General features: G+C 38.4%; 1 protein-coding gene across 2 annotated transcripts in view; it reads left to right on the forward strand.

Annotated features, from left to right (window-relative positions):
• The window catches only part of LOC134611411 (stimulated by retinoic acid gene 6 protein-like), a 236,127-nt gene that overhangs the window by 163,189 nt on the left and 53,706 nt on the right, over nucleotides 1–19,232 (forward strand). For both annotated transcript variants that reach the window (XM_063455276.1, XM_063455277.1), the window contains exons 8-11: nucleotides 1,176–1,295; nucleotides 4,859–4,926; nucleotides 11,465–11,573; nucleotides 14,361–14,481. In XM_063455276.1, the coding sequence (XP_063311346.1) occupies nucleotides 1,176–1,295; nucleotides 4,859–4,926; nucleotides 11,465–11,573; nucleotides 14,361–14,481 (418 nt within the window). The remainder of the gene's footprint in view (nucleotides 1–1,175; nucleotides 1,296–4,858; nucleotides 4,927–11,464; nucleotides 11,574–14,360; nucleotides 14,482–19,232) is intronic.

Raw genomic sequence — 19,232 nt, forward strand, 5'->3', positions numbered from 1 at the left:
CTCTCCCACTATCTAGACAGATGGAGCAGAGGGATTAGTACCATGGGGCAGAGAGGGACAGGCTCTCACAAAATGTCTTGGATGCTAGCACCCATGGCAAACATCGGTGGTGGAGTGTGAGAATCTGCAGGTCATATGTGTAAGTGTGACAGGACATGCAGGTATTCACCCTACTCTAAAGTGCTGATTGGAGCTCCAGCAATGTGCTTCTGACTTGTTCAGCACTGATCCCACCCTCTCTAGGATAGTTTTCTATTTAAACTACATTATAGCCCAAAAGCATGAGGCTGTATATTCATGCAATATATACATTTTTGAGTCAATGCATCTCTATGAGGAGATGCTGATTGACACAGCATCAGATTGGCTGAGATTATCAAGTGTGCCGTGGCAAGACCTGTGCGGCACTGAAAGAAGGTGAGTAAAACACGCTTTTAATGGGGGACAAGGTGGGCCGATGACCTAATTGACAGTATTAAAAATAGTTTGTATTCCTGACACTATAGTGTTCCTTTGAGGAAACACAATAATGTGTATGCTATATCATGTTACTGTTTCTGTTAAATACACAGTTTAATTTTTCTCCAAATATGAGTTATTAACTTATGAAATCAAAGAGTTTCATCACTATCTATGAATTTCAAATGGTATATATTAAAATTTATTCTGATTAATAGTTATGCTAATCTGAAAATTTATTATTTTAAACATGGAATCTTTATCTGGTTGCAAAAGTTAAAATTTTAACAACCAACAAGAACAAGTATTTCTAAAAACAAATAAGGATTTAAATCAAGTCTTAATAACTGCTTCAAATCATGATTTAAATTGACCTACTGTAATTTAAATCAAGTCCATGTTTACTTTGACTTATGGACTTTATTATTGTTGGAAGTTTTCCAAATTATTTTATAGTTTTGAATAAAATTTTAATTTTTGAAAAAAAAAATTATATATTGATACAATGTTATTTTAGATTTTTTTAGATGTAATATTTAAATTATATATTTTTAAAAGTTTATCCAAAAATATTTATTCATTTGAAAAGCTTATGCAACAATATTAAATCAAGGCATTGGTTAGCATCCGTTAGCTCAACTCAAATTTATACCATGCTGAATGCATCAAGAACAGTAATCTGCTGTTTGTAAATATGATTGTCTTTATTTTTGTAGGAGAAAAGAGAATTCGAAAAAATAGTTTCCCACTGGCCATCCATTCTGTGTATGCTGTTCCTGCTGTGCCGATTTGTTCACATATTTATTTTCAGAAAAAAACCAGAAGGTGTCTACAAGGTACAGTATATATATAGATAACGCTTAAATTTAGGGTCGATGCAAGGATTTTTGCTGCCCTAGGCAATTTTTTTTTTCCATTCATTCCACCCACTCATGCAGACTTACATACACTGACCCATACACACATTGACCCATACAGACATACACATACGCTCACACTGACCCCCCTCTACATACACACTGACTCATAGTCACACACACATTGACCCATGCAGACACACACTGATCCATACACATGGAGACCCATACACACACAGAGACCAATGCAAACACACACACTAACCCATACACACACACACACTAACCCATACACAGACAATGACCCATGCAGATGCACACTGACCCATACACACCTATACATGCATACACACATATCCCTACATACACACACACAGCCCCCTACATACACACACGTAGACCCCTACACACACACACACACACACACACACAGTCCCATACATACACACACACACACACACACACACACAGACCCATACATACCTACACACACAGACCCAATACATATACACACACACAGTCCCATACATACACACACAGATCCAAGCATACTAACATACACAAACATAGTGACTGAAACATACTGACACACATTCTATGAAACACACTGTGCATTCTCTTATCTTCATTGCACTTTGCTCTTCATTTCTGTCTTTACTGTGCCCGGCAGCCAACACTTTTTTCCTAAGCCCCATTTCCTGTTATTCTCCTGCCCACTTGTCCCCACGTACAGGGCAAGGTGCGGGAGTGAGTGAATGGCGCGCCCTTGCGCCTTCGCGGTGCTTGACTGGGAGAGTGGTCCTGACTTAGCAGGCTGTGGTGAATGCCGGACCGATGTTCTACTGGGCGCTAGGCTACATGTAAGTGCTCCCTAGCACCTGGTAACGTGGCCAGATATATATAATCAGTCCCACTTGATCGGGGGTGGCCAGACAAGCAGTAAAGCTACTGCTGGTGCCCGCCCTAAGTAGGTGGCCGCCTACTTAGCCTATAGGATGCGCTGGCCCTGCTTATAGTTTGTAAAGAGTATTTGAAATGTTAGTACAACTGACTTTTGTATTATTAAAACTTGTATAATAAAAAAACAAACATATTAGACACTAAATGACTATTTTACCATGCCTTTAACCATGCTAAGTGGACACTTTCTAACAAAAGGTGCCACCAGGTCACACTTTTGAGTTGGGTAAAATGTAGTATTGGGTAAATGTGGTGTTTAATGGTTAAACCTAGGATTACGATGCATTTCTTCCCCCTGCTTAGCGGAGAGGGGGCTTTGAGTGTTCATTTGATTCGTTTTTAAGAGGGGTTACCTTTAGGTGGAGGGATAATGAAGATACAGGCATGTGGAGTTTGGATAGTTCTTCAGTATTGAGCTTCCTATGATTGCTAATAGAGCTGCAGGAGCTATTATACAGTGTGTGTCACTCTATGTTGTCGCTGAGAGGCTGTTAGTGGGTAGATGGAAAATTATCCCTTCCACTTCCTTTACAGCCTCACACACACTGGAAGAGCTTGGACAGCAGTGAATTATACACACTCTATAATTGTTCTTGCAGTTCTGCTATCAAGCATAGGAGGCTGACAAGACTACAGAGGACACTGGCCAATGCTCACTAAAGCACATTATAAGTGCACTAAGGCACTTAGAGCTTGGACAGCAGTGCTGAAAAAGGTGCCTACTGTGTCTGATGACACATTTCCTTGCAGTAGAGATATCACCTCAGAACCAGTAAACCAGTAAACATGAATTATTAATTTTAAGACACATACATACAAATAGATTGCTTTTGTTCTAAAAAAAAAAAAAAATAATGAATACATTGTTGGTGAAACAAGGAGGCATAAAATAATCACAAGAAATAAAATATGTAGAATATAATGTAAAATTGGGTTACCTGAAATATAACAGTATCCTTATAACAGTATCCTTATATAGCTCTTAAATGTCTATACTTTAGTAATCTGATTTATATTGATATCTAGAATACTTAATATCCATAAAAAAGCTTTTACTTCTTTGGCAATATAAATAAATAAATACTTGTAATACGAGAAATATATGTTCCAAACTAAAGCAGTGTTTGTTGTGCCAAAGTCTATACATCATGGGGTTCTCAACCCAGTCCTCAGGACCCCCTACCAGTCCAGGATTTGGGGATTACCTGGGTGTGTCTAAGGTGTTTAGAAAAAGGGAAAAAAAACACCTTAGACTCTTTTTCTTTTTCTAAACAAACACCTTAGACACACCCAGGTAATCCCTAAACTCTGGACTGGTAGGGGGTCCTTGAGGACAAGGTTGAGAACCAATGCTATACATGATCAGCCACAACAATAAAACCACCTATCATGTAGGTCCCTCCCATGCAGTTAAAACAGCTCTAATGCTTCAATTAATGGAATCCATAACATGTCCTGTGGTATCTGTCACCAAGACATTAGCAGCAGAAGTCCTGCAAGTTGGTGAAGCCTCCATCGATCGGATTTGTTCCAGCACAATTGAACTGAGAACTGGAGAATTTGGTGGCCAAGGCAACACCTGAACTCTGTGTCATATTCCTCAAACCATTTCTGAACAATTATTGCAGTGTGGCAGGGTGCATTATTCTGCTGACACAGGCTACTGCCATCAGAGAACACCATTAGGATGAAGGGGTGTACATGGTCTGCAACATCTCTAGGTAGGTGGTATGTGCTAAAGTAACATCCACTTCAATTCCAAGACCCAAGGTTTCCCAGCAGAACATTTCACAGAGCATACCACTGCCTGCGTCGGTCTGCCTTCTTCCCATAGTGTATTCTGATGCCATCTCTTCCCCAGGTAAATGACGCACATGCATTTGACCATCCCCCTAAGCAAAAAGATAACAAGATTTATAAGACCAGACAAACTTCTTCCAGTGCTCCATGGTACAGTTCTAATGTTCACATCCTTATTAAAAGCACTTTTAAATTGGATGCCAATTACCCTGATTCCAATTCACCGGTTGTCCTTTCTTGCACCACTTTTGGTAGGTACTAATCACTGCATACCAGAAACCCCATAATATGTGCCGTTTTGGAGACGCTCTGACCCATTTGTTCAGTCTTGTAACAGTCACTCAGATCTTTTCACTTGCACATTTATCCTGCTTCCAACATATGAAATCCAAGAACTGGATGTCTAATCCATTGACAGGTACCATTGTAACAATATAATCAATGTTATTCACTTCAGTCAGTGGGTTTAATGTTGTGGCACATTAATGTATTTGGAAGTAAAAACATGAGTATGCAAGTTCTCAGTACTTGGAACAAGGCACCTATCTGTGTTCAATAGATCATTAGTATCCTCATAATGCATATACCAGGAGGAATCAGTGGACATTCTTCATGTAAAGTACTGTTTAGGAGATAGATTCCTTCAATATCACTTTTTATGGTGGAACATGAATATTTTGATGTTAGATATTGCATTGAAGTTACCGCGGCTCAGTAGACATGTGAGAAAGTTCATATGTATTAGGATTTAAGAAATGACACCATATCTTTCCATCTTATAGGACAAAAATACCATGCTACCAAAACATCAGGCTGACCACATCAAGAGACTTTTGAGAAAGCCTATAGAGTAAGTATCGTGCTTTTTATTGTGCTTACAATAAATCATTACTCTTTCCTGATGAGATATGATGAGAAGATGTAAACCCATTACGCCTTTTTGGCAAAATATATTTTATTGTTTCGCCACAGGAGAGTAGAATAATGGATGAGTACATCAAAGATCCCCTAAGTAAGGGCCACATACATAAGTCATCCTTGCCTGCTGGTGCAGGGTTCTTTTTTGTATCTAAAAGATGGAAAATTACATCCATGCATTGACTATAGCGCATTACACAAGATCATGATTAAAAATGCCTATTCCATTCCCCTCATTTCCGAATTGTTTGACAGTCTCCAGGGTGCTAAAGTCTTTACTAAACTTGACCTCAGGAGTGCATACAATTTGGTAAGGATTAAGGAAAATAATGTGTGGAAAACGGCATTAAACACTAGAAGTGGGCACTATGATTACCTTGCCATGCCCTTTGGCATGATTATGCAATGCTCCGGCCGTGTTCCAGGACTTTATTAATGATATACTCAGGGACTATATTTACTCACCACAAACATGTCAAACAAGTATTGCAAACTTTACTTAAAAATCAACTTTATTGCAAACTGAAAAAATGCATCTTTGACCAGACTGAAGTACAGTTTTTGGGGTATAACATTTCTGCCTCTGGTTTTCAGATGAATCCTCATAAACTAGAGGCTGTTCTACATTGCCCATTGCCCAATGGACTAAAAGTATCAAAGGGTTCTCTTCTGTGATAGTCCCCATCACCAATATGACACGCAAGGGGGCTAGCAGTACTATATGGTCTAAGTAAGCTAGAGAAGCTTTTGAACTTCTTTTAAAATTGTTTGCTTCAGCCAACATTTTGGTACATCCTGACACTAGCAAAACCTTCATACTGGAGGTTGATGCCTCCAAAACTGGGGTGGGGGCTGTTCTTTCTCAGAGGCAGAGTCAGGATACCCTTTGAATCCATGTGGGTACTTCTCTAGAAAGTGGTCTCCTGCTGAGCATAATTATGATATTGGCAATAGAGAATTGTTGTCACGACCATCATCGTGCCATATGTGAATTTGTGTTCTTGGGCCTGGCTGGGATTTAATCTGGGTCTTCTGCGTCAGTGACCTTACCTGTGGCTCCACGCATCTTTCCCGGATTCCTGTTTCTCCTTGTGTTCTGTTCTCTCAGTCTCTACTCCTGGACCGCTGCACACCTGTTCCTGGTTTCCAGATAAGTTTCGGTTACGCTTTTGATTTAGATACCCATACAAGATAACCAGTTTATTTCTGATGCTCTGGTACTATATATTATTTCCAGGTTATACAGACAGTCTGTTTTTATTTCTAAGACTGTCTGTAGCTTTTCTTTTGTTTTTTAGCATTTATATCTGGGGTTAAGCCCCTATTGAGACCCCTGGAGTCTCTTCAAGGTACGTTAGATCCTGTTGTGTATCAGTTTCTCTCCCTGCTATTTTTTTGGTGGGTTGAGTATACGGATACACATACTACGTCTGACTAATTCTCTGTCTTTTCACCCTATTTAAACCCTGCCTTGCAAGAGACTCATTGTCAGATTGTTTTGTTCCTGATTGTGAATCATTGCTGTTCGTCTGACTCCTGGTTTGATTATCTGCCCGTCTTCCGTTTCTGCCTGTTTGCCGCCTGTCCTGACCATTGATTTCGACCATGACTATTCTATTGGATTTTCCTTGCCTGTACTGCGTTCCTGTGCACTGTGCACTGTTTCACAGCCTTAGAGATTTCTGCCTTGAGTCTCCTACATTTGTGTCAAATTGCAAAGTGTGCTTTAACTCTGCGTGTCAGACTCCCACTCAAGGTAAGATCACATTACAATTGTTGGCCATTATACTAGAGCTTAAAGAGTGGCGACATCTTTTAGTGGGTTCCAAGGCCCCTCTTTTGATCATTACTGGCCACAAGAATTTGGCTTATATAGGGGATACTAAACAACTGTCTTCTAGACAGGCTAGATGGTCTTTGTTCCTCGCTTTAAGTTTCTTATAACTTACAGACCTGGTCCCAAAAACGTGAAAGCGGACGCTTTATCTAGACAGTTTGATACTGAATCAGTACAGGAACAAGATACATCCCCTGTTGTTCTACCTGAGTGTATCATCACTTCCACTGTTCTTCCCTTATCACCCCCTCTGCTTGGCGCTATCATGGAGGCTCTGTCTCAGGCACCATGCAATAAACCACTAGATAAATTATTTATTCTGTTGGTTGAAAGAGAGAATGTCATGAGGGTGTTCCACAACAACGTGATTGCTGGACATCCAGGCATTAAAAAATCAATATCCGTGATCCTGAGATCATTTTGGTGGGATTCTCTCAGGAAAGATGTTAAGGAATATGTGCAGGCCTGTTCAGTTTGTGCAGTTTCTAAGGTACCTCATAAACTTCCGTGTGGATTGTTGCATCCACTTCCCGTACCTAGTGTTCCATTGTCCCATTTGTCCGTGGATTTAATCATAGAACTTCCTAGTTCTAATGGCTATACCACCATCCTTATGGTGGTTGACCGCTTTTCCAAGATGTCTCATTTGTTCCACTCAAAAAATTGCTATCCTCTCAAGACCTGGTTCTTATTTTATACGAGAAATTGTTCGACTACATGGCACTACACTGTTTTCTCTGACATAGCTATCCCTACTTTGGATGATCACCTTGCTTCTATTCGTGATACTTAGACCAAAGTTCACTCCACTCTCAAAACTGCGGCTGATCGTTTCAAATGTTATGCACTTAAGTGGCGGGGTGCCAACCCTGTTTACCAATTGGAGTGAGAGGTTGTGTTTATCATCATGCAACATCAAACTGAAAGTTCCTAGCATCAAGTTTGCCCCCAGATTCCCTGGTGCATTTTGTATCCCTCGGAAAATTAATCCTCTCTCCTATTCTCTAGCTCTCCCTGCCTCCTTATGTATTCCTAATACCTTTCATGTTTCTTTGCTCAAACCGCTCATTTGCAATAGTAATAATGTCCCAAGTGTTCCCCCTCCTCCGTTGGTTGTTTCTGGACAGGTAGAGTATAAAGTCTCTTCCATAATCGATTCCAGGTTTTTTTCTTGCGGTTCCTTGCAGTATTTGGTTGATTGGAGGGGGTATGGGCCTGCTGAACGTTCTTGGGTTCCGGCTTCCGATAATAATTCTGGTCGCAAGATTTGTTATTTCCATGCCAGGTTCCTCCTCAAACCTGGTCTTGCCCGCCTGGTGGTCTTCAGGTGGGGGTAATGTCACATGTTCATACTCACCTTGTTGTGTCTCTGGGGATAACTACTTTCCGGGCATTGGTGGAGATGCTGGTCGGCAGCCCTGTGCTGTGGTGTCTGACTCCTGCGGCATATTAGAGGCCGCCGGCCGCTGCGGACTCATGCCAATTTGTAGCCCCAGTCCACCCGCGGTGTTGACGACGTCAATGTGCGTATGACATCATGCAAAGGACCCGCGCATGTTCTGGGGTCAGAGGCCGGGTGCGGCCAATCGGATTTAAAGGAGACTTATTTAAACTCCTTTCGTGCCTTTCCTCATTGCCCTGTCGTGGTTTCCCTTAGTGGTTGTCCGAGAGTGTGTTCCTGAGCATTTATTTCTTGTTATTGACTTTGGCTTTGTTTGACTTCCCTGTATTCTGGTACCCTTGACTTTTGGCTTTCCCTCATCGTTGTGTCTCATTCTGTGTCCTCGGCAAGTATTCTGACTATTCTCTGGTACGTTAAGTCCGGCTATTCTAAGGCCCAGTAAAAAGTTACCTTTAGTCCTAGGTGTAATACAGTTCTGCGTGCTGGATCAACTAGTATCCTGACACACACATGGCATACAATCCCTACCCTCTGCCTGGGAGATAATTGAGTCAATTACTGTAGCAACTCAATTATCTCCAGGCGAAAAATAACCTATTTTATTGACATTCTTAAAATACCCCAAAATCACACGTGAACCCCATAAAAAGTATTCCCCCTGATAGCCCCGATCTGTGTGAGCAACATATCCAAAAATCACCCAGATCGGTTCATGGGTTCAGGATTCGTATAGAAGTCTTATTTCTGACCGACTGCACATGAGGCTCCTGCGGCCGGTCTCTTTCGTGGATTTCAAAATATAGCACAATGTCTCGAATAGCTGTTTGTGGGAAAGCTAGCCGTGTGCCCCTTGTTCGGGAGCTGATTTTCACCGAACGCCACCTCTTTCGCATGGATTGGAACTAAACTAAGTGATCCTTGAAGTCTCAGCAGTGTTCAGGCCGTTAAGTATCTGAAAATGTTTCCATACACTCGACGACCAAACACCACTGGATATGTTCGACAAAACAAGATTGCCGCTGCCACGTGTTCGTGCATACGAATCGACAGTCACCCAGTGAACCACTTAGAACGTTCAAAGTTGCGGTTAGAGCAAGTGTCAATAAGGACAATTGGGTCAATTGGCGGCACACAACTGCTTTGGATGATTCAAGGGTTCAGTAGAACATTCGGTATAGGAACCAACTGGGGCAAAATATGTTCAGTTGAGTTCTTATACCGATGTAGGTGAAATTAATAAAAATGTCTAAGAACAGGGCATCTGTTACAGACAGATATTGCTGTACAGATCCCCCTCCATGCCCCTCCAAACTCAGTAATCAAAATCTATGTGGTGCAGATCACGGCAGGAGAAATGTATGGTAGTGGTGATAATTTATCTTAACCAATGCCATACCTATAATTAATGCATCATTACCAATAAAGGGCAAAACAACTATATCTGCACATCTGTGAGAATCACTATCAAATCTATAGCTCCAACATTCATAGCACCTTATAATTATCCATTATTTACTGGTAAGGCAGCCTGACTGGGATTCAAACCAGAGTTTCCCAGTTCTATGGTGGTGGCATAACCATTGCTGTAAGCAGCCAACATTGGTTATGATAATAAAAAAATACTAATTCATACAATCATTGCACATACTCACATAAAAGTCACTTGTTTAATTGAAACACAAGTCATTAGTTAAGATCATCAATATCAATACCCAATAAAAGGTGATCCGTATTGTTGTTTCATTGAAGAACAATTTTAAAATGGAGCTTCAGCAGCATCGAGGACATCGGGGTGAGGGCTCGTCAGCCATTCAGACCATGGAGGTGACGCAGGGCTCTCAACATCAAACACCAGATAGTTTTATTGAAATCCTTTAGAGACGTGGAAATAGGGAAGGGGCTTCGCTTAACCCATACAAGTCTCCTGAGATTGTATGACATTCTTAAACCTGACTAGAAACATAGGACAGTACTTGGGATGGTGCAGATGTTAAGTTGCATACCGTACATTCCCTTGCACCTGGAAATTTCTAGAGGACTGAGGGGGTTGTGAGTGGAATATCCCAGTCCACCTTCTTGAGGATATTGTGACATTTCCTCAATTCCCCTAGAACTCACTATCAGATGTTCATTTAGTTTCCCTCATATGGTAAAGAGGGGGTTTCTACAGAATGGAGGATTGCCGTTGTCCTTGGAGCCGTACTTTGTACCCATCTCAGGCCACTCCAAAATCAAGAGTTGCTATATAGGAACTGCAAGAATCTTCTCAATGTGCAAGTTGAAATAATTTTCTATATATTTTGACCATGTCTGAAACTAACACACATTCTAACTTCTGATAAATTTAGAAATCCATCCAATCCATTTAACACATTTAGCTAGTCAAAATGTATAATAAATGTATAATTTTCTATTAGATGATTTAAATAATACTAAATTGACCCTAAAGTGTCAAAACAAATATGACCTATAATGATTTTGCTTAAGCATTTTATACATACATACACAAACAGGGTAATTCACTAGACTCTGAATGCAAAATCCAGACAGTGTATATGCCATTTAGCAATGTATGGGTTTTGCAAAAAAAGACTTCAAAGGAGGCTGAAATCAGAACCTGGACTGTTATAGTCTTGATTTGGTGATTCAAATTGGGGCATGATTTAAAAAATCTAAACAATTTATAGTTACAGACTTCTCCCATGCCTCCAGTTGTCATGCCGCAAGTGGCTACTTGCTGTAATAAAAGACTAGAGACTGGGTAGCTATTGCTGCCCTGTTGTTAGTACATAGATGGGCATCTGATGAGGGACTTTAAATTAAATAATGGAGTATGGACAGATCATTGCCCACCCCTCTGCCATGGGTGGGGTCTATTAAATAAAAAGAAAATCCTAACATTCCCCCCACTTCCCCCACTCACAAGGTCAGTCTGTGGAGGCTACATATTAAACAAGGGGGACCCAAGATCAAACCCATTGACCTAGTGAGAGCTATTACTAAATAACATTGGGGACCTGGTATCCCTATCCTATCCCCCACTCAGAAGTGGGTGTGGGACCTTAAATAAAATATACAAGGAGGGGCCTTGTGTCGCCACCCCAACACCCAGTTATAGGCAGCTAGTGGTGACTCAAATTATAATGCCACATAGAATATTACACTATTTAAGGTCTAAAATATATTCTGTATGTTGTAGTTTCTAACACAAACTTCCATCTATGTTTGCAGAAAACATAAAACCTGGTTTGCAAGACGAATCTACAACTGGGATCCGTGTTTTAAATTTCCAAACAGAATAATTGGCACAGCAGTGTTGTCCCTGTTCTGTCTGTACATTGTAAGTAGTCAAATGTAACTGTACAGTATGTATGTATGTAGAGTATACTCCATGTTCTTATATTCCAAATGACACTAAGCACCAAAATACTTAAGCTTCATGTAGTAGTTATGGTGTACAGATCATGCCACAGCAGTCGTCCTGTTCAATTCTATGCAATTTAAGAGTTATATCATTTTTATATGCAGTCCTAGCCACACCACCCATGTCTTTGGCTTTCACATACATCGTTCACACTTACTGTTAAAATAGATCTAATTTCCAAGCTTCCTTTATTGCACAGTTTATTTAATTTAGAATTAGTTATCTCCTGCTCTGTTAACCACTTCACAATGATATAATTTTTAGTGATCCCACATTCATATGTAAGATGATGAGCTGTATGCAGGGCTGATCCTGGAGTCATTGACGCCTGCGTGTAAGAATATTTTTGGTGCCCCCAGTGGGTGTGGCTAATTTGCCAACTCCTCCTCTTCACAAACATAACACTTTTTTTCAATTAGTATTTTATTGTAATTTGCACGCACAAAATACAGCTGTTCGCAGTATGAGAAAAATAAGATAAAACATTGGTCACAGAGTCATAAATGAGGCAATACATACACTGTCAATTAAGAGTTATATATGAACATATGCATTATATGAGAGACCTGTGTTATAAGCTAGTATTTTTCTGCTTCTGACTATTAATATATCACTCTGCTAGGTGTAATTATTTGGAGATATAGAAAGAAACTGAGGAACGTAAAGCAAAACAAAGAGAGAGCAAAAACACGTAGTAGAGTTCCTCAGCAAAGGTTCTTACAAACTGGTGTGATCTGTGTGTCATTAAGTCGATGACACACCTCCTGTGGCATCTTTAGTGTAGGTTTCCCTTGGATATCCAATAACTATGGCTACATGTGCCATATTTATTGGGGGTCAGCACTTTACGCCAGTCCCGGCTGTGTGGGCCTCGTTCGGATTGGTGGATGGCAAGTGTAGACGTTGGAGAAAGGTCACCCTGATTATCTTAATTTTGTGAGTGCTACCAGTAGCATGTCTTTATACATGCTTATGACTATATTACACTGTGTTGTTTATTATCTTTTTCGGTTAAACAGCTGCATCCCTTTATATTTGTATGTTGATATTCCTGTTGGAGAAAGGTCGCCTGGTCTCCAGAGGAGGGTAATGTGAGTGTGTCATCTCCCTTCTGAACCACTAGTGAACTACCTACCCTATATATAATTGCGGCTTCTCGCAGCTGTCTTGCAACAGGTGCTAGCTGACTCCTCGCTGCCAGCACAGTGAACAGGAGGTCTCCGTAGATATCTACAGTGCATTCCTCGAAGTGGATCTTTTCAAGCTCTCTAGAGTGGGACATTATTGTGGACTGAGTCGCACTATCTTTAGTCACTGCGATAATGTCTCTAGGTGCATTCACGGGGTCAGATGTGGCTTTGCTGATCCGGAACACCAAAGTGACAATCTCAGCATCTGCACCTCTATAGCACCCATGGAGATCAGTAGTCACTGGAGGAAGGGCAGTAGGGCATCTCCTGCAATCATTCTAACACTCCCTGAGGTGGATATTCTTTCTTCTATGCCGTGATTCCAGTGTTGTCACAGTTCTGTTTAGTCTCTGGACTTGTTGAGTGAGGTCCTGGATCCCGTCTTGGGTGGTCTGCAGCCTTTGTTCCCTGGCTCCGTCCCTGGACTTCACATCAGTAAGCCTTTGACACAGGGTCCCCAGTTCAGTTTGAGTTGCGCTCAGGTCTGCTTCCCACACCTGTCTCATTTCCAGCAGGAGACCCTTGGTATCCCGTTTTGTCGTTGTCGATGCGTCTTCATCAGAGTCTGATTCATTGTAGGGGCCGGTTGTCGAAGGAGAGGCGGGAGCTTCCTCTTCATCTCGGGATGCCTCTGAGCCCTCATACTCAATCAGCTCCGCCAGTGCAATCTTTTGCAGAACCTCGTGGGGTAGGCCTGTCAAATGAAAGCCTGATATCAGGCAGTTTTTATGCTTCTGGGACTTGGATTTTTCTATTTTTGCGGCCCATAGTGTTGGGTGTGTGGGGGTTTTGAGGTATGAGGCTTGTTTTGTTTTTTTTAATTACAGTTGTCTGCTGTTTTCCATGTTGTTCTACAGAGCTCCAGAGAAGCACGTCTTTCTAGTTGCTTACTCAGCCCCACAAATATAACACTTTTAACCACACCTAATTTCTACGGAAATTACTCCACCTCTTTGGGCCCCCCAAGGTCACATGTCACATGTCACCCACTTCATATAGTGTCAGCTTTGCCCCCAAAAAGCTTTTCAGCATGCACATTAGCCACCCCCATCAGGTGACATCGAAGGAGGTGGAGCGCCGACCTAGCACTGAAATGGAGATGGGCACAGAATCGGGTAAATGATTAAAAGAGGGGGCGCTAGGGATGGGGGCCAGAGGGAACTATGGTGTAAGGAATACAGATTGTATTAACAGCTTCTTCTTCTTACATAAATGTTTTTGCAACAGCACCATATATTGTTAACTAAATGTTTAAATAAAAATGTATATAAAATATGATGCAATAATATCAGTCACCATGTGACTGATATTGACTTAACATTAAAAAAAAATAGTATCAAAGTTACATTGAAATTGAGGTGTGGTCATATTTATAAAGCTATTCTTCATTCTAATGGTATATTCAATATTAATACTATATATTGTCCATAGGAATAGAATTATATAATATTATATGAATAAATCTTACTGTTTGTTGTTATATGTAACTGACAATACCTACTTCTTCTTCCAGTTTGTTTTTGCAGAATACAACGCCTTCAAATTGATTCTACACGCTTTAAATTATCTACATCAATTATTCTTGAAAACTCATACTGGGATATCTTTAGAGGATATAATAAAAAAAATTCAAGGTACAAATTAAACTGTTTATATTATTTAACTGACAACCATTAGAATGTTTAAATTAATTCAATTTGGTAATATTTATCAGTTTCAGTACGCAGTATTCATTTTATCCACTATAAACAGAAGTCCATATGCTTAAACACAATAAATGATATATATATGGGAGCAGTTAGTTTAAATTCTTATAATGGCAACTTAAAAATCTTACAATGGCTCTAGTGATACTATTGGAAATAGGCAAGTAGACATGGTTAGCTTTTTTTTTTTAATAATTATAACATCATTAATAATGATAGCATTAAAGAAACATTTCAGAAAAATACATGTCAATTTATTAAAGGGACACTATTGTTACCACATTGTAATGTAGTTGTTCTGGTGTGTATACTATATCCCTGCAGATTTTTAAACCCCTTAAGGACTGAGCCAAATGTACAAGTTGTGAACAAAACAAAACATAAACAAAGTAGAAACAAAAACTGCTAACTATATATATAGTATACAGAAAAGAGGGAGTCAGACCATTAGACAAAAGCTCTAAAACTGGAAGGGTATAGGGATTCACCAAGAACCTATAAAACAATGTAGATAGATTGTAGATACTATAAGAATTAGTAACAGTTATCCAGGAGCTTACTTAGTAGAATAAATAAAATAAAATAGAATTTGGAAAGTGAAGAAAATGGTCAGGGATTATAGATTATAAGACATCCTTAAGTATACTTCACATAAATGTCTTAAAATGTAACCATTAGATGTCCAATGCAGCTATTAGATAAATAGTAGGACAAAGTGATCTTGGACCCTAGTTAAAGGAAAAAAAGAGGAACTAGGGTAGAATGTAACCTTTCTGCCCAATTATCATAAAAATAAAGGATACAGTAACTAGATGGTTTAGAGAGTGCTTACAAAGTATCCACTACCATCTGTTAGAACAAATTATATATGGAAATCAAGCAAATCCAGTACGTCAACTGGTTGCTTTAAGCAATATATATTTATCGCTGGAAACAACTGAGAGTATGAAACTGATTATTTATTATAAATTATTAAAATCCAAAATAAAGTAAAAATTAGATCCACAATGTTAATACCAGTCAATTACGGGTAAAAATGCAAGACAACCTTTTATACAGGCTTGGATGGATGCAGATGCTGTTCGTGATCCTCTCACCCAAATTCTGATCGCCGGTGAGGACGGCGTGCGTTCCACAGTGCGTTCCACCTCGAGCCTCACTTCGGGGGAACAGTACTGCTCATACGGCAGTGTTAGTGATGCGTCTGGGATCCGAGGTGAGTAAGTCTTCTGCAAAGGTACCCTGGCTGGCTGGAAACCGTGTGGACACTTCTTCAAACTGTCTAACGCGTTTCAAAAAGAATAGCTCTACTTCCTCAGAGACGAATTCGGAACATACTTTCCCTTATTGTTTGTTTATATTGTATACAGCAATTGTTTCTGCAAGCGCTGCTATCCCCTAAGTCTTTGTCCTGAAGTGAAATCATAGATGGTGTCTACAGAAAATAGAAATTATCTAACCGCTAACATTGATTCAGTCTTTGGCAGTAAAGAAATGACGTCTATAAGAGATATATATATATATATATATATATATATATATATATATATATATATATATGAAAATAAAGATGTATGTAAGAACCATTTAGAAAGATCTTTAATAAAAGAAATGAAAGCTAAATGGGAAATAGCAACTCTAAACAAATATGTAAGAGAAAAAATCACTCCAAGAGGTTTAGGATTTTATAAAGATCCTGCCTTTGATAAAGAAGATCCCTTCTTTATAGACGGGTGGAACAAAATGTTAGATGGATTCTCGTTTAGTGCAATGGGATACATTGTATCTAGACAAGAAGAACATCTATTAAATTTGGATATTGAGATTAAAAAATGGAAAGATAAATTGAGCAAGACAACTAGTCCAGACATTTTTAATAAGACAATAGAAGAGATCAATAAGAAAGTAGAAAAAGTTGAAAAAGAAGTGATAGAGGTTAAGAAAAAGAAATACCTGAGAGATACTAACGATTACAAAATGGGAAACGTAAGATATATCACAAACAGAATAAAACAAACCATTATAATAATAGTAATAGGAGAAATACGAATCATATAAACACCACTCAAAAAACTGGGACACATACCCCAAAGAGAACAGAGCCTCAAATAATGAGAACTCAGAGAGATAGGGAAAATAGACCACCCTATCGAAACTATAATACTAATAGAAATTTTGATGAGGCAACGAATAAAAATAGAAGTTGTAGTGAAGTAGTGAGAAACACAAACCAATATCGGAGACCCACTGAAAGGATACAGAATCCAAGATCTTGAGGAAATGACGATAGGGCAACTTTCTCAAAAGAAACTATAGTAAATAATAGATTCCAATGTTTGGAAAATCCTTCGACAGATCCTTTTTTTCAACAGGACCTTACCCAACACCATCAGAAATGACTCCTACACCCTCAGACATGGGAGTTTCCAGGGAAACGGAGAAGATCCCTAGAAGAAGGAGAAATAAACGAAGACGAATTACCGAAGAAAGAAAAAAGAGGGAGGAATTACATTTAGATGGTATCTTTAACCTTACAGGGTCACCATTAGAACAGGACCATATTCAAGTTTTAAATAAGGGCCTCAAATTTGCCCCTACTACGGATTTTAATGAATTGAATTTTTGTATAGATCTTAATAAATTCATAAGAAATTTGTCCCTTAAAAAAATATTTTGTAATAAAGATTTAAATCAAACCGAGATATTGAACACAGAATATATACAAACAGAATTGAAACAAAATTCTATCCCAAATTTATGATTTCAAATGAGATGAAAACTTTCGAAAAAAAAAAAAGAGATACAAAAGATAAAGAAAACAAATAAATTTAAAAAAAATTTTTTTTTCCAAAAAAGAACAGAAGGCCTTAAAGGCACTAAATATTGATCAACACATAATTAAGCCAACAGACAAAGGAGGAGGTGTGGTGATTTTAAATAAAGAAGATTATGTTAAAGAGGCAGAAAGAATTCTGTTGGATACTAGCACTTATAAAAAAATGATCTAATAACCCTAGCCTTATTATATAAACTAAATTTAAGACGTATATAGATAAAGGATTAGAAATGAATATTCTAAAAGATAAAGAAGCAGAATATCTATTTACAAAATATCCTAAAATTCCTGTTTTTTATTATTTGCCGAAAGTGCACAAAAATAAAATAAACCCACCAGGAAGACCCATAATTGCTGGTATAGATTCCGTTTCGTCTAGGGTCTCTGAATACATTGATGTCTTATTACAACCTTTGGTAGTGAAGATTTCTTCCTACCTTAAAGACACAATACACATATTACAGATTCTTAAAGATATTGAATGGCAAGATGATTACTTACTCGTGACTTGTGATGTCAGTTCTCTATACAGCATCATACCTCATCATATTGGCATAAAGGCAGCACAATATTTTTTGGATAAATTGGGTTTCAAAGAACCACAAATAGATTTTATACTTGAAGGGATTTTATTGATTTTAGAAAATATTTTTTTCTGGTTCAAAGATTCGTTTTTTATGCAAATTACAGGAACGGCGATGGGCACTAAGTTCGCCCCCAGTTATGTTAGTGTTTCCGCATGAGGCGGCAGCGAACTTGGCGTCCTATCATCGATATATTGATGATATATTTTTTATCTGGAAAGGAGGAGAAAAATGTCTTAATATATTTTTAGATGAATTGAATAACAATAATTGGGGGATTATCTTAACCTCTATGTACAGCAAAACCCAAATTAATTTTTTAGATTTAGAAATTTTTATTCTACACTCTACTATCCATACTAGGAATTATTTTAAAGACGTTGATGCGAACAGCTACATCGAGATGAATAGTTGCCACTATCAACCATGGCTAACAAACGCACCTAAGGGTAAATTTTTACGGATACAGAGAAATTGCACGAAAGATGATGATTATGTTACTCAGGCAGAAAGAATTAAAGAACAGTTTGTAGAAAAAGGCTACAATACTGGCAAATTACAAAATTGCATGGAAGAAGTTAAGAAAATTGAAAGAAAAGATCTTATAAGTTATAAAAATAAAAAAATACATAACCAATCCACTAATATAAATACGTTTGATATACCTTTTATAAGTAACCATAGTGGCAACAACAATAAAATTAATAAAATTATTAGAAAATATTGGCCTATCCTAAAAGAAGATACTATATTAAATACAATTCTACCTCATAATCCTAAAATGGTCTATCGAGGATGTAGAAATCTTAAACAGATTTTAGTGAAAAGTAGTTTTAAAACACAACCTACAGAACATTTTTTAAACAAAAATAAAGGATTTTATGGATGTGGATCTTGTCTTGCTTGTAGAGAAACTAATAATATAAAAAGGCATATTACTTCTTTTACATATAAAGATAACAGATAATTTGCTATTAAAGACCAGCTTACCTGTTTTTCAAAAAATGTGATTTATATTTTAAAGTGTCCTTGTGACCTAATATATGTTGGAAGAACTATTAGGTGTTTACATTTCAGAATTGCAGAACATGTATGCAATATAAAAAAAGGTCTAGAAACTCATAGTGTTTCACAACACTACAAAACGTATCATAATAGCAACCCAAGAGACTTATTCTTTTGCGCAATTAAATTAGTACAAAAAAATTGGAGAGGTGGAGATTTTAATAAAAAAAATAGTGTATCCCTTCCCATGTATC

The sequence above is a fragment of the Pelobates fuscus genome, chromosome 5 (assembly GCF_036172605.1).
Source record: "Pelobates fuscus isolate aPelFus1 chromosome 5, aPelFus1.pri, whole genome shotgun sequence".
Taxonomy (NCBI): Eukaryota; Metazoa; Chordata; class Amphibia; order Anura; family Pelobatidae; genus Pelobates; species Pelobates fuscus.